General features: G+C 47.8%; 1 protein-coding gene across 1 annotated transcript in view; it reads left to right on the top strand.

Annotated features, from left to right (window-relative positions):
* Positions 1-14,991, top strand: part of FGF18 (fibroblast growth factor 18) — a 65,675-nt gene extending 50,684 nt beyond the window's left edge. The window contains exon 5 of the mRNA XM_040078373.2: positions 14,682-14,991. Within this exon, the coding sequence (XP_039934307.1) occupies positions 14,682-14,948 (267 nt within the window). The 3' untranslated portion in view covers positions 14,949-14,991. The remainder of the gene's footprint in view (positions 1-14,681) is intronic.
* The last annotated feature ends 1,621 nt before the right edge of the window (positions 14,992-16,612 follow it).

Genomic DNA, 16,612 nt, shown 5'->3' with positions numbered 1-16,612 from the left:
GCAGAAAGCTCCTTCCTGCCAGCCAGGAGTCAGGGACTGGCGTGGCACAGCCAGGGCTGGAATCTGCGCATTGGGAGATGCCCCCCAATGGAAGCATGTAACAAATTACAGCGTGTTCTCCCCTTCAACCCAACTTGTGCACTGAAGTAGTATTTTTTTATGCATTAACTTGTTTTTGTAATTCACACAGTCCTTCTTTATTGTTGGAAAAGCTGGAGGCTTGCTAACCAGGCAGAGGATTGTGCACAGCTGAAGTGCCACCGAAAAATAAATGTCAAATAGAATATTCCAGCTTTCAAACCTCTGCTGCCCTCACTTTGCACCACCGGAAAGTTCATATCTAGCATCTTTGTGGCTCTGAAAAAGGGAAGCTGAGTTCAGTCAAGGCAGTGAAAGCCGTGCTCCCAAACAGAAACCCTCTGACAAAAAGTTCTTTACTGTTGCGATCCCAGGAGCGACACCTGTGGGACTCTGCTATCCCTGGAGGATCCCTCCCTCTTCCCCTTCTGTTTCCTTGGGGAGCAGATGCCCTGGGAAGGCTCAGCCCAGGTTATTTGCTGCCAGCCAGGGCCGTATGCCTGACGTGCTTTGGAGCTGCCTGTCGAGGCAGGAGGCATCCAGGGCACTGCTTAAAATCAGGGAGAACTGGAAATCAGCACCCTGGGAGGGCTGGGCCAAAGTAGCCAACTCTCTCTGCACTTGTGTTACCACCCTGCATGAGACCCCGTTGTTTGGTCTTGGACAGGGAAATTATTGTAACTGGATTTAAACCACCTTGGATGCTTTTGAAGGTTGCACTGGACAAACCTACCCTAAATTTTTCTGTGCCTTAATTCTTCATCCTTTAAATGTGATCATAACATTTTCCCTTTAAATGTTACAAGGATGATGTTGTTAATGTTTATGAGGTGCTGATATCAGTCATGGAGATGTTAGAAGCACTCAGGTGGGGTAAATTTGGCACAAAATCTTACCTTTTTCTTCAGCAGCCCTTGCCCCAGATGGGTCAGCAGGGGCACAGGGCAGCCCACAGCCTTTCCCGTTCTGCCCAGGAGCATCCTGGCAAAGTCAGCATTGGGTTTTTTTCCAAACATTCCATATATTTGTATGGAGTGTGTATTTAAGGCTCATCCCTTGATTTGGGCACTGAGGCAGGACAGTCCTTTAGCTTGTCACTTTTCAGGCAGCATGAACCCTTTTTTTTTTTCCTGATGTGCTTTTCATGGTGTTAAACTGGCAAATGTTTTGTTATGAGGAATAAATCAGTCTGTTCTTGTAAATTCTGCTGCCCTTCCACCCCAGCCCGTGACAAGTTCCCAAAGCAGCCGACCTGGGCTGGAGGGAACATGGCACTGGGCAGGAAAATATTCCAGGCTGTTGCCCACCTTAACAGCTCCCCACAAGCAACAAAAGAAAACAATAGCATCTCTTCTCGGTACCAAAGAGTGTGGTTTTAATTAGTGTCATGGTTTCAGCTCTCTTTGTGGCAAGAGTTTGAGGGAATGCTTTTTAGACTGAATGCTCTAAACAGCCAGTAAACCCCAAGAAAAACATGAGATAAAAGGTACGCCTGGGCTTAGACAAATATTTAAGTTCAGTCTGGGGGTGGAGGGGAAAGAAGCCCACAAAGTGACTGTTCCATGGTTATCCTGCTGTGTTCCTTTGGCAGCAGAGGAGCCGTGGGACCAGCCAGGGCCTTTCCTCTGCTCCTTTTCTATTGCCTTACACTGCATAATCCCCAACCCGACCAGCACATGCCACCTGGCTTTGTTCTCCTCCTCACTCAGCAGTTTTGGATCCCCCCAGCTGAAAATTTGCTTTGAATTTAGCCCCTTTTGTGTCCCATAATCACCTACAAAGAGTGCCACAGTCAGGAGCAAATTGTTGTTCTCATCCGGAACTGGTGATGAACACAAGAGCTCCAGAGGTGGACAGGGCTTTTCCCCACCTTGGAGCTGGCTGTGTTGCAGGGAAGCAGATTAACCCCCCAGGGGTGAGCAGAGTAGCCTTTGTAGCTTTATTTCTGATAATTGCACCTCCACCAGAGTTTCCCAGCAGAGCCCTCTGATGGAGCCTGCTCAGGAGCCCCAGACCTCGTGGGTTTTGCCCCTCTCCTGTGTTGCTGTGTGTGTGCTCACAGCCAGCAGTGACCAAAGGGCTGCTGGCTGTTGTGGGCAGGCTCTTTGCTGTGTTATAACAGCAGCTGCTGAAGTCACTGGCACTCTGTGATGCTCTGGAAAATGAGACAGGGGATGTGTGGTACAGCAGTGACTTCTGTTACGGGTGAGCAGCACCTGGGGAAAACAAACTGGAGTGTGATTTTGTGGATTCTTGGTGTTGTTTTGGAGAAGGCCCAAGAAACATTTAATTTTATTTCTTTTTACTTCTGCCCATATGTTTCTTTACCTATGGGGTTTTGGTGCTACAATGAAAATGGTAGGTCCTGAGTGTTCTGGTCTTCCTGAGGTTTTCTGTGGAACACTGAACTTTATTAGAAAAATAATCACAGAATTTTTTGGGTTGGAGGGGACCTTAAAGCTCATCCCATTCCACCCCTTGCCATGGCAGGGACACCTTCCACTATCCCAGGGCGCTCCAAGACTTGGCCAGCCTGGCCTTGGATACTTCCAGGGATGAGACAGCCACAGCTTCTCTGGGCACCCTGTGCCCTCAAAGTAAAAAAATATCTTCTTCATATCTGGTATAAATTTATCTTCTTTTAGTTAAAGCCATTACTACTTGTCTTGTTGCAACAGGTCCTGCTAGAAGGTTTGCCCATCTTTCTTTAACCTTTCTCAAGTACTGAAAGGCTGCAATAAGTTCCTCCTAGAGCCCTCTCTTCTCCAGGCTCTGTGGTGAAATCATACTACAAGGAGAGAGATGAAAATATGAAAATTCAGAACAAGAATGCCAGCTGCTTTTCTGAGAATCGTTTTTGTCTTTTTTTTTTAAATTATTAAACCTGTTGATATCTCTCGGGCTTCTTAAAAACCTGGGAGGAAAATGATTCAAAGGTGCAGTTCTTCTTCCAAGGAGAGGCATGTTGTGACTTACCCACTTGTGACATGGTGACAAATTATCTAGAACACAACAGCTCTGAATATTGACAGTAATTCAGTGCTGGAGGCAAAGAGGAGCTGATGGTCTCTTTGGAGGAGCTCTTGAGCTTCTAACTGCTTCTCCTGGGGAGTCCTTCTGCGGTTTTTCCTCTCTGCCTCAGCTTCTCTTATCTCATGCATTGAGATAAGGCCGTCAGTGGAGTGGGGGTTTCATGTTTGCTGAAGGCTGGGGAGGGTAAGTCTTTGAAGTCTCCCAGAGCGAGGAGCAGCCTGGGCTGAGCAGGTGGCTCTTACCTGAGCTGGGCTCCAGCTGCTCTTGCTGAGCCTGTCCTTACAGCACACCCAGCTCTGTAGAACTGCAGCATGCTGCAGAGATTGCCTTTTCCTGCCCTGTGCCATCCTCTGGCAGGAGAGCATTTGTAGTCAGGGCTCTGTGTGAAACCTAAATCATCAAAGGATGGCCAGAGCCTGCCCTTCCTTTTGGGCACGGCCAGGGCTGGTGGCTGCTGCACAGGGAGCAGAGCAGAGCATCTCCTGAGCCCCAGCACTGTCTCTAGGGAATTCCCTGTGGCTCCCTGACATCCCCCTGTGGGATGGGGCAGTCAGGGCAATGCTGTGCTCAGGCTGCCACAGGTATCTGTGGGGAGGGTATTTCACACTCCCACCTTCTTTCAAAGGTCCTCAGTGATCTGGTGTCCATACACTCTCAAAATCATTATAGCATAGGGACATTATTTATGTGAAAGCTTTTTGATGAGTTTGATTTTATTCCTCCATTCTCTGAGCTGAATGTGAGCAGAGGGGAAAAGCTGTTTGGTGAAGGGTAGGAAGCTATGGGCAGCTGGGTGGCTGAGGTTTTGGGTTCCTCCTGGGGACGTGTCCCCTGACATCACATCTGCAGCACTGGAGCCCTCCCAGCACTCACAACGAGCAGCGCTGAGCTTTGGTCCCCAGGCACAGTCCAGCTTCTGAACAAAAGCTGCACCAGCCAAAGCCTGGCTGTGCCAGGGGCATGTCACTGGGACAAGGAACAGGAGGTGGCATGGCTGTGCTGGCCACCAGTGCCTCTCCCAACCCTGACCAACACCACTGTGCTAGTGCCACTCACAGCAGAGACCTGCCTCTCAGACACAGCATTTTTGCTGGTGTGATAACTGCTTTCCAAGCCAATGTATTTCTTAATGTTATCAGAAAGTTGCTAATACCATATGGCAAGGCTCTCTGTATTTTTGCAGGACAACAAACAAATTGTTGCTAGATGCCAGACTGCTCTGGCAGAGCTTTATTACTGATGCCTGCCAGCAGTAGCCTTTAGGGGATAGTAATAATTCGGGGTTGTTTACATTACAGCTTTGAAATAGGGGTTTTCTTAAGGCACGTGTGTATTTAGTCAGGAAAGTTGGCTAAAAAAACTGACAGCATCAAAGAGTGAAGGTACCCACCATGGCCTGTAAATGTGCTCTTAGCCCCTGAAACTCCTCTGGCCACATGGGAGAAGGAGCTGTGGGGGCTTCAAGCAGGAGCCTCCCTTTGTAGGGAAGGAGACTCCCCTGGGTGGGAGACAGCAGGGGATTCTCCAAAGCCTCTTTGCTGTACCTGGAGCAGGTTTTCATCAGCTGGCTTTGGTTGAGAATGAGGTTAAGCTTTCTCGAAAAGCTGTTGGTGGACACCCAGGTCCTCACTGCAGGGCTGGGGCTGAGGCAAGGACACTCTGGGATGAGCCCCGAGCTGATGCTCTCCACATGCCCCAGTCCTGGGGCATTTGGGTGCCAGTGCTCCTAGTGCCTGCCGTGCCAGGGCCATCCTGGCAGCTAGGGGTGCTGCCAGGAGGTGTGTGGAGAGGGCAGGGACACTCCGGGGTTGCAGTTTGGAACTCTGGTGCCGTACAGGAGGTGTTTGACCTCCTCAGCTTGTATATTTAAACACACACCTAACTGCATCTTGGATTTGGGGCAGAACTCTAAGTCTCACTGGGGTTTGATGCTTATCCAGAATTTTTCCAGGAGTTGCACAGTATTCAGGTTGCTTGAAAGAGGCTTGTAAAACCTAACAATTTCTGAAGGCTGAATTTGCAACATAGGCACGAGCAGGATTGGTGGGGTTCCAGGTTTAATAGCACATGTCTTGTGGATCTCTGTGACATGCTCAGCCATAAACTGTTTTGACTTGGCATCTCATGTGAAAGCAAAACTTGACATGGCTTTTGCTGGACCTCACTCAGATCTCATTTGGAACTGCAGTCTGGGTCTTCACTCTCCTGTGAGTTTGTTTTAGTTTAAGTCATCTAAATAAATAAATGCACTGGACCCTAAAGCCGAACAACTTCAGACATTGCCATACTTTGGACAGGGAGACCTGATCCAGAACTGTCTCAAGTGTCCAAAAATCTGGAATCAGAGCCTGAAGGATTGAAAAGGTCTTAAAATCAATGAGATGACAAAACCCCTTTTATTTTGGTTGGGCCATCAGAATCTTCTGCATTTACCTGATCAGGCTTTTTTCCTGTGACCTGTGGGGAAAAAAAAAAATTGAATTATTTTTCTGAAAATTTAGCAGCTGAGATTCTCATGAAATTAAAAGTGGAAGTGGAAGCTAAACCACCCTCCTCAGTTCTCAGACCCCAAACATTGTTGAGAAGCTGGAGAAGAGCTGCAGGAAGGCACCTGGGAGTCCTGGTCCATGGGCAGTTGAACAAGAGTCAGCAGTGCCCTGGAGTGACATCCCTGTCCTGGGGACATCAGGGGCCAGGGAGAGATTGTCCCACTCTGCTCTGGGGCAGCCTCACCTGCAGTGCTGGGGCAGTTTGGGGTGCCACAATATAACAGACATTTTAGCTGTATGTGAACATCTCCAGTTAAGCTTCTCAGCACAGCCATAATTCAAGTGTTTGCTCTGAAATAAAGCAAGTGGTCCTTTAATTAAAAAAAAAAAAATCTTCATTATATTATTTTTATGATAAGGACTCACAGGTGCTCTGCTGGGATGTGAGGATTGTGTGTCCTGGCTTTGTCAGGTCACCAGAGAGCTGTGTAACACATTTAGAGATTTATTGTGATTCTTCTTTAGGAAATGCCACGTTTCCTTTGGATATTTCTAAGAAACCCCAGTTCTCTCTCAGACTGAGCTTTGCAAAGTCAAGGTTCACCTGCAGACCAAGCTTGTAAACCTTGACGTCTGAATCTTTTTCCTTATCCTGTGGCTAGAAATTGTCTATCCCCTTCCAGGGAAGAAAACCATCTTCTTGAAAGCTGAGTGATAATTTAATTTAATCCTTGCTGTGTTCAGAAAGCAAGTGTCACCATAAAGCTGCTGACCTCCTGTCCCCTGTGTTTTGTGGTGGCTGCAGCTGTGTGTCCTGTTGGACTATTTCAGTTGCCTAAGGTTTAATGTTAATTAAAATTACTGATGGGAATCCCTGAGCCCTGCTCATGCCTTGTCTTGTCTGGGTCGAGAGGATGTGCTGCTCAATGCATCTTGTGCTGGCAGTTATCAAGTTGGATTTAATTGCCTTCCTCAGAGCATCTCATCTCCTAAGTACTATTCTTTTGTTGGTCTTGAGCATCTCTTAAGATAAAGGTGATGTTTCTTCTAAGCACTACTTAGCATTATACAGTGAAGTATTTAACTGCAAGAAGAAACAAAGCAGAGCAGCCTTGTCTCTCTCAAATGGGTGTAGCTGAGATCCCGTTTAGGGGACTCCTGCTCCTCGAGGACTGTTTCTCCTTGGCTTGCAGTTTGGTTTTGGAGAAGAGGTGAGAAAACAGAGGCTGTTTTTGCAGTGGAGAATAAAACCTGTGCTACAACAGTAGCAAAATAGAGTCTATTTGATATGGCAGTTACAGAACTATTTTTAAGGTCAAAGAAGAGTAGATCCTGCTTAAATACAGTTTTGTTCTTGAGATTCTCTTTCCTTGTCTTTTGGATACCCAGAGATACGAAGTTTTCCTGAGGGAGGACAAGTGTCAAGCCTTGCATTTGTTGCATAGGGATGGAAGTTGGTCACTGGAACAAACCTTTATGACAATTTTTTATGGATGCCACTTGATTTGATGATGGATTTCTCTCTTTTCTTAGTAATATAATTTGACATGAAGAGAACTAATGCAATCTTGCATACAAGCAATGACCTTTCTTCCTTCCCCCCATTAAATTCCCCCCATTTAAGCTTACCTCAGGGAAATTGGTGTCACTACTGGAATCCTGGCTGGATGAGAGTGCATTTGTTTGAAATTATAACTATAGTCAGTGTGCATGTTTGTTTAATGTGAATAAATCTGGGGCAGACCCAGGACTTGCTATGAGGTCAGCAACTGTTCTAGTCTTGTTATCCTGCTCCACTCATTGTCTACACCTGGTGTTTTAAACAATTTTTTAAGAAAACATTTCCTATAGTGGCACAACACTCTCTGTATCACAGAATCACTGAGATTGGAAAAGCCCTCCCAGACCATGGAGTCCAAGCTGTGCCTGATGCCCACCTTGTCACCAGCCCAGAGCACTGAGGGCAGCCCTTTCCCATGTTTAACAAATTCCCCCTAATGTCCAGCCTGAACTGCCCCCAAGCCTGAGCCTCTGTCCTCTCATCCTGTCACTTGTTACCAGGGAGAAGAGTGACTCCCACCTTGCTACAGTTATATATTGTATTTAAGCCTACATGAAATATACTGCTGCTCTTAGATGGCTTTTACAGAAAGTTCAGGACTGGCCTGTGGAGGCTGGAAATGACTGCTGGAAAAGACCTCCCAGCAAAGCCTAGAGGATCCCTTCAGCAGCAGGTTGTGCTTTGTACAGAAGGGTAAAAAACACCTTCCCATCCTTTAGCATGTGCAGTCCCTCCCAGCTTCCATGTAACTGGACCTGGTGGGTGCAGGTAATGGGAGATGCCATAGATCTGCTCAGATATCGCATCTGAAACCTACCTGAGGATTTGGATTTCCTGAAGAGCAGTACCTTCCTGTTCCAGGAAACCTGCAGTTTTGACTGAAGTTTCCTAAATCTTCTCTTGGTTTAACAAAGTTCATTTAAAAAGCAGTTGGTATTTCTCCTCATTAACAGTAAGTACATGCAGCTCTCTGAGATGCAGTTAGGAATGTCTATCAAGCAAAAGTGCATCTTTCCAGCTGAAGCCACCTCGTTTGCCCTAATTCGGGCCATGGCCACCCTGCTGCAGTGTTGGCAGGAGCCGTGGCAGTGACGGAAGGAGCAGGTGAGGAAGCCTGTCCTGGTGTAACCCCAGCCTTGCCTGGTTCAGCCTACAGAGACTCTTTTCATCTGTGTCCTCCTGTTTATCCTGTAACAGAGAGCTCTCCCAGGGCAATATGAGGGTTACTGAACTTAGTTAGAAAAGGGGAATTTTGGAATGGAAGGTAGAAGGAAAGAAAAGCTTTAAACTGTTCCTTCCTTAGTTCCTGCAGCTTGTGTCTAGCACAGACAGGCACGGGGCTATGCCTGGATGTCCTGACCCACGCGTGCAGGACCGTGCCCTTTTTTGCCTGTTTTCAGGAGGGATGGGGTGTTCCCAGCCTGTGGGGGGCAGCTGGGGGCAAACGTGGGCAAGGCTGCTTTGAAATGGGGCCTCTGGAGGGAGATGTGCCCTCCACGGAGTATCTTACTCACGTGGTTTTGTGTTACTTCCCTGCCTTGTGAATGCACTTAGATGTCCTGTATACATAATTAACCTCTCCGCTGTGCTGGCAGACGCTTTTATTGAACTGCCCATCACGACTCCTAAGTATTTTCCTCGGAGGATTGTGCAGGTTCAGAGGGCAGAGAGCTCGAGGAAACGCGCATGAGGCTGAGTGACTCTTGGCAGTTATGGATGCAGCTTCCCTGATTTACAGCCTGCTCTAGGAGCAGGAATGTGCATTTGGGTCAAGAGGTGTCTCTCTGGTCAGGATGCCTTGTCATAAATCCAGGATGTCGAGCATCAGGATGCTGCTGACGGTTGTGTTCCGATAATGCCGTGAAGTGCAGGGGATGGTTGAGCACTGAGGCTCACTGCTATGAGCAGGTTCTGCCGCTCGGGCACTGCGGGCTCTGGCAGGGCTGTGCTCACCTCCCCATCGCCTTTTCTGACCTGCCCTTAGAAGGCACGTGTGTCAAGGGGGTGAGGGGCAGTGCTAAAAGCTGTGACATTAACACAGCTCCTGTGTTGCCTCCTTCCAGCTGGGATTTTCCAAGCCATGTGGCGTGAGTCTGGAGGAGGCTTCAAGCATTGCCCCTCTGACTATGCGCTGAGCTTGTACAAAACTGTGGAGAAGGAACTTCCTGAAAGCCACACATTGCTGGGCACTGCTGGGGGAACAGCTCTGGGGCTGTCAGGGGTTATCAGTGGTGCTTGGGGCACCAGCCCTGGGTCCTCAGCTGGGCATCCTTCAGGAGCAGCTCACGGGGACTGCTGAGCTGGGCTGCTCCTGGAAACCCAAGCCTTCTCTGCTGTCGCTGCTGTGAAATTTAAGAGACACAGGACGGGATTTCTTCTGTGTAATGCAGTGGGTGAATCTAAGAGTGTCTTTGTCCGAGGGAATTTTCAGCAGCCCTTTGAAATGATTGCTCAGCTCAGTGGATGAGCCTCACACCTGGGGGTGGCAGGAAACCCAGCACAGTGGGGTGCCAGTGCTTGGGAACACCGTCTGTCTGTCTGTCTGTCTGTGGAGTGGGAGATAAGGATGGTTGCAGGAAGGGTCAATTTTCAGCGGTTTTCCTTGTAAAAGCCTGGGTGTGTGCAGCTCTTGGAAACCTTTTGCTTGAGTGGTAGCTTTCCCTGCTCCAGGATTTTTGGGAGGTGGGGGCTTGCTTCCCTCGAAGAGGGAGATGCTTTTCATTGTACGGAGGGCTGGTGTCACCACAGCTTGACTTTGAGCCAGGGGGCTGAGCTGGTAGAAAGGTGATAATTAGACAGATACTCAGCCCCCTCTCACTTGGAGTGCTGAGGCTCTCTGTGGCCTGTGCCAAGCCGGCATTCCGGGCTTGTCACAGACTTGTTTGGTGGCGTTTGGGATTTGTTGTTATTTGCAGCACATCACCAGTCGCTCACCCAGAGAGCTCCTAATTGCAGCAGCGCTTGAGGAGGGGAAGTGTTTTAACCTAAGCTTAGCTAACAACAGCTTAATTTGTGCCCTGATCTTTGCAAACGGAGAAACTTTTCCGTCTTGGAGGCTCTCTGCCCGCTCGGCGGGTGTTACCCGAGCTGCTGGCGCAAGCTCATTGTTGCTGTGAAAGCCGAGGGAAGTTTGGATTTTCCGGTGCCCACTGCGCCAGATTTGTGAAGCGTAAATGAGAAGACCTGCCCTGGCCTCCTTGAGCCATAAAGAGCTGCTCAGGTGGCTCGGCATGGCAGGCTGCGGGGGGAAGGCGGAGGCGGCTGCTGCACCTGCTGATGCTTTGGCTCAGGCTGGTGGCACAGAGCGGCCGCGAATTCCCCCTGAGCTGCAAGCTGTTCATGGCAGGAATGCCTCGCTCCGAGGAGAGCTCCTGCTACGACAACAAAGAGCTCTTTGATCCTTTCCATTTGGAGAACTTAAAACGAGAAAGCCAAACTACAATAAGACCAAGTTGGGTCATAAAAAGGAGAGCAGGAGCACCAAAGCACTCCGGAGTGTAATTGTAGAAGCAGCAAATGCTTTGGCACTTAATTCTGCTTTAGTGTCAGTTCAACATGTTTCACGTTTAAGACTGGAGAGCCCCTCGCCAAATGCTCTGCACAAACAATGCAGGGCTGCTCCTTGGTGAGCCCCTGGCTCAGCGCGGCCTCTCTGCTTGGCTGCCCTCAGCTGCAAGCAGGGTGGAGCCAGCTCACGCTGCAGAAACTCTCCTCAATCCCTTGGGTGCTGCTGTTCTAACCCTGCTCTGTAAAAGCTCTGGGACTGCTCAGGTCCCTGCCTGGCACTGGGCACTGCCAGCAGGGCTGCTCCCCAGCCCTTGTTCCAGGAGATGCTCTGCTGGAGCTAGCCCTTGGTGCTTTCCCTTCATTCTGCACAGACCTGGGCCACGCCCCAGGGCTTTCCCAGAAAGGTGGCTTTAGATCAGGCATTTTAGAAAGCATTTATCAGAAATCTGGCTAACAGATACCACATCATCCCAAAGCTGTTGGGGTGTGTTTAAACAAAAACCTGCTCTGAATGATTTCTTTGCAAAGAACTGACCTGCATGGTGGCACGGCCTTGTTGCATGACCAGGCAGCAGCCCCATGGCCAACACCAACAATTTGGTCTCCTTGCAGAGACCTTTGCAGGAGCAGGGTTGTGGCTCTGCTGTGTCCTGCTCGGAGCAGGGAGCGTGGCTGGAGCTGCTCCAGTGGGATGGTAAGGCCAAAAGGCAGGAGCAGCCAGTGGGGCACACATGGGGCACCCAAATCCCTCATTCCTGCCGTGGAGGGGACGGGGGTGCGGGGCTGGGTGCGGGACCTCCTCTGTCCTGTGGCTGGACCATCACACTGAGCCAGATGGCCCTGTGCAGCTCTGGGGCTTTCAAGAATTTCTTCATTGTCAAGAATCAGTTGAAAACACAAAGCTCAGTGTTTTGGAGGGTGGGTGCTCTGCAGGGCGCATCCAGTGTGTGTGGAACGTGGCTTGGCAGCAGCTCCCAGCTGGCGCTGGTGATGGCGGGTGCAGCCCTGGGTCAGTTGCACCAGAAGCTCCTGGGGAAGGGTGAGCCTGTGGCTGGAGCAGGGAGCAATGCTTGGCCAAAGCTGTCTTCCTCTTCTCTTTCACTCCCCTCTCTTTGGAGGAGTGAGGGGATGGCTGACAGACTCAAGGAGTGATTTGCTATGGCTTAAATAGGGAACTCATTAAATTTTAAACGTTGGGCACCTGATGCTTAAAAATTACTGAAAACCTTCACAAGTTGATTTTTCCCCTAATAGATTGCTGTGGGTACAGCTCTTCATGGTGTAGGTAACTCGTGTGAATAATTTATCCTGTTGGGGATCATAAACTGTAAAATTATCTTGTCAGTATTTGAAAATCATTTGTGTGTCTGTGATGTGTCTTAGCACATACAGGAATGCTCTGTTTGGGGAAGTGAGGTCCTTATCCTGATTTATCTCTAGGCACTTGTAAATGTTGCTGTAATTTTATGTTATCAAACCATTCAGCTCTTCCTCTTCCAGAACGAAGTTATTTTATCTCATGCACCTTGTTTACTTCAAATTAGCCCTGAGGTTGGCCTGAAGTTGCACCTTGTTATTCCTCCACCTCCTGTCTCTGTCTTAGACTCTGTTGGCAAATTTGAAGGTATAAGTAAATACTTTTTTATTATTAACAGAATAAGTTCCTCCTCCTACACACATTTTCTTTTCATTCCAGTCTTCATTTTCTGTGAAAAACTGACATTGCAGTACAAGTGGAAACCTCCCAGATTGCATGAAAAACCCTTAATTCTCCTAGCAACAAGGTCAGGCCTCAAGTCCAGTCCCTCTCCACAAGCATGGGGGGAACAGCCCTTCCAATTACCTGCTCCCCCTGCGGTATGGATCCGGTCGGTTCACAGGCACCTGGATTTGAGTGGGTTTGAATCCCAGCCATGGTATTGTTTAAAAATTCTCCACTCACTGGGGAAGGGTTTGTAGTGGGCTGAGCCCTGAGAAACCTGGAGTTGGTTTTATGGCTTCCCATTGAAATCTGGTGGAACCCTGTGGTGTTGACTGATTTCCCCCTTTGCCACTCATGTGGCTTTGATCAAACCCAGGACTTGGAGAATGACACCCCCAAGGAACTGGAATCACTGAGCCTTGCCCAGTTGTGCTGTTCATTAAAGCGTTTGCAAGCTTCCAGTTGTGGATGGTAAAATGAGGACCTTTATGCCCATCCAGGATGGAGACCGCTGCTTCTAGGTTAGAGCCCTTGTGCAGGCTCTGGATTAGCAGAATTGTTGCAAAAGTTGCCAGAATTTGCCCTCTTAATGAGACCTTCCCTGGTGCGAAAAGCCTTGAGGCAGGAGGGTGCAGTGCTGACTTGAGGGCAAGTATCTCCTTCTGTCCCACGGATGGAACCAAAGCTCTGCTAAAGGCATTGAGTCCTGGAGGAATGGCTGGCCCTGGGGGCTGGTGATGACCTGCCATCCTGGCTTTCCCCTGTTGCTGCCTCCAGCCTGGGTCATGGCGCCTGGTACTTCCCGTGTCGTGGCTCTTTGGGACGCAGGGAAGCCTGTGCAGAGGGGCCTGGAGGGGTTCCCACCTGTTCCATGATCCCCTGCCCTTCCCACAAACGACAGCAAACTCCACAGGGATTGTGCAGCATGTTTTAGGATGAGTCCCCTGGAAGGGCAGGCTGAGCTGTCCTTAGGAAAAGATCCATGACCATGCAGGGCTCGGCTCCTCACCCCAGCCTTTGTTCCCAGAGGAGCCCCTGAGCAGAGCCAGGGCTGGGGGCTGAGCAGCTCACGCTGCTGTGGCTTCCCTGCCCCCTCAGGATGTGATGGCTAAAGACCGAATGTGTCTGACAGTGTTTAGTTTGGGTGTTAGCAGGGTTTAATAGCAAATGTAGGCCTGCAGTTCTGAAAAACTAATTTGATTTCAATGGGAAGCTGAATTGGGCTATGATGGAAATCCTTCCTTTGGCTTTGCTGAGTGTTAAATGAAGTCCTGTGCAATGGTTTATATCTACTTATCCTGTATCTACTCCTGAATATCTTTCAATGCATAAATCAGAGTGTGGGTGCACATGACATGTGGCATTCTAGGTACAGCGCCAGTAACTCAGCTGTTAAATGGCAAAATGTTTTCCAGCAGAGGGTTATGGGTGAGAAGAATTTCCTTTGTGCTCAAGGACTTGAAGATGCAGTTGTGTGATGCTGTCCCTCCCTCCAGTGCTGCCTGTGCTGTGTGAGAGTCCTGAATGCAGAGATCCATGTTCTGCTGTGTGCAAAGCCCATTTCTGGGTCTGGTAGTCTTGATCTCCAGGCTGAGCTGTGCCCACTTTGGCTTCAGGGTTCTCCAGGGTCCCAGGGACTGGAGTGGGGCTGGAGACCTCAGTGGCTCCAGCACCCCTGTGGCACCATGTGTGATCCATCTGCAAGGAGTTGCCCTGGGATCACATGGGGGAGAGTTTTCAAACTGTTGTGAAGGCTTAGACTGAGGCTTGTAATAATTTTAGTGGGATTTGGGTAGTTGTGGATGAAAACCCAGAAGGTATTTCAAAAAACATCAGAAGGGAGGGGTAGAAGGGGAAATGCAGTTGTTTGGGCCATGTGAGATTCTGGGGTTTGGGTTTTTTCACTAAGTATGATGTTTCCCTGGCATGAGCTCAATTCATCCTCTCTCCCTAATGGAAAAAAGCAAAGCTGGATGTCTTGCATTGCTTGAAGTTGAGGGCACTGGACTGGATAAACTTAACTGTTGTCTTTGAAAAATTTTTCTCCCCTTGGATAAGAGCATCAAAAAAGAAATTATGACCTCACGCTTTCATGCTTAAAAAAAATAAAATTCTATTTCAGCTTATGCTTGTTATGGCTCTTGTTAACAATGTTTGAACAAAAAAGAAGTCCAGATGTGATGTTTTTATTTATGCCAAATTGGGGTTTGGTCACTGAGCTTGCATTTGGATTATTTATTTTTTCTTTTTCTTTCTTTCTTTCTTTCTTTTTTTTTTTTTTTTTTTTTTTTTTTTTTTTCCCCTTTTTCAGCCTGATGGCACCAGTAAGGAGTGTGTCTTCATTGAAAAAGTCCTAGAAAACAACTACACGGCACTGATGTCTGCAAAATATTCGGGCTGGTATGTTGGATTCACCAAAAAAGGGAGGCCACGGAAAGGGCCCAAGACCCGGGAAAACCAGCAGGATGTACACTTTATGAAGAGATACCCAAAGGGGCAAATGGAGATACAGAAACCTTTCAAGTACACAACAGTCACCAAGAGGACTAAGAGAATACGACCCACCAACCCCAGCTAAAAATAGACAAAAACAGTGTCACAATAAGAAACCACAAAAAAAAGGCAAAAAAAAAAAAAAACCAAGAAAAAAAAAAAAAAAAACACCAAAAAAACCACCCCAACCCTACACCAGAGGAATATTTTTACATTAAAAATAAGGAAGAAGCTCTATTTTTGTACATTGTGTTTAAAAAAAAATAAAAATAATAAAAAAAAATAAAATACTAGATGGCAAATGCTGGGGAAAGCTGTTCGGGATTTATTGTGACTTGAAAAATGAAATGAACTGCTCTATTTAAATTGACTTCTTGTTGTTGATGACACACAGGTGCTTATTTTGCTTTTTTTTGGAAAGGACAACTTCTCAAGCATATCCCCAGAGGGGAGGAAAAAAAAAAAAAAAAAAAGCAATTATTAAAAATTAATAAATAAAACCAAAGAAAACCAAAGTTCTTTCCCAAAGTTACTGAGACCCTGCCCCGCCATGTGCCGGTTGGCAGTAATCTATTTATTGCCTGCTGCCCACCGGCCAGGACAGGTGGTGTGAGCTGCAGGGATGAGGCCCGTGGAGCTCTCGGCGCACCGATCCTCTGTAACCCTCCTGACGACATAGGGAGTCACGGCTCTGTGATCCTGCATCCTGCTCACTTCTGGAGAATGCTGCTAACTACATTCAAGTGACTACAAGATGACCTAGTACACCAATGATAAGGGAATATTTTAAAACCAGCTATATTATATATATTATATATATATAAGCTATTTATTTCACCTCTCTGTATATTGCAGTTCCATGAACCAAGTATTACTGCCTCAACAATTAAAAAAGTTATTTAAAACATATGTACATTTTTTTGCTGTTCACACTTCTTTCCCCTCCCTGAGTAGTGGTCTTTTAATGTATATTTATCCTTTATGCGAGGCCAGCAGGAAATGTTCAGGGCAGTTTCCCCACTATAAACTTCATTGCTGATTCTGTAGTTCCTTCTGTTCTTAATACCATCTTCCTCTTCCTCCCTGGTTGTTGCCACAAGGAAGAGTCTCAGTGGGGTGGTGGAGGGCTGAGTGTGAGGGAGTCCACACTGGTGTTTTTCAAGAGCAGCACATTTGATACTTTTCAGTCCAAGGAATATTTCCTAAAACTGTGGCCAAGCAGAAAGTAAACTGGAAAATTAGTATCTGACTGCATTAACACGTACTTATGTGTGGCTTGTGTTTCCTTCATTACAGCTTTTAGAGGGGCTCTTGCTTTCAACTGCTTAATTCAGAATTCTGCCTTTTAAAACATGCCCTCAGCCGGACAAATCCCTCTCCCTTGTCCTCCATGGTTCACTCAGCTCATGTAGGGGCTTTTTTCCCTGGTCAGTCCAGCCAGCTTTCCTTCCAGTAATTCTGCACAGGATATGGTGATGTAAAGTGCCCCACAAACAGAAAGTGGGGAAGAGAAGCAAGATGAAATATCTGACCTCAGATTTTTGCTGGAATGGCAATGGAGCCCAAGCAGAGTTTTAAGGAGAAGCTCACTTGGCTTTTCCTTCTCTGTATGTGCAGACATGGCTACACTCCCTGGTTACAGCCAGGGCTGGAAATGCTCAAAGCCACTAAGAAAGCTTTTTCTTGTTAATAAGGAGAATGACTCTCCCCAGAACAAGCTTTCCCAAGATAACTTGGAGAGCTGCAGCC

This window comes from Hirundo rustica, chromosome 14 (genome assembly GCF_015227805.2).
Source record: "Hirundo rustica isolate bHirRus1 chromosome 14, bHirRus1.pri.v3, whole genome shotgun sequence".
Classification (NCBI taxonomy): Eukaryota; Metazoa; Chordata; class Aves; order Passeriformes; family Hirundinidae; genus Hirundo; species Hirundo rustica.
This window is presented reverse-complemented; position numbering and strand designations above follow the sequence as displayed.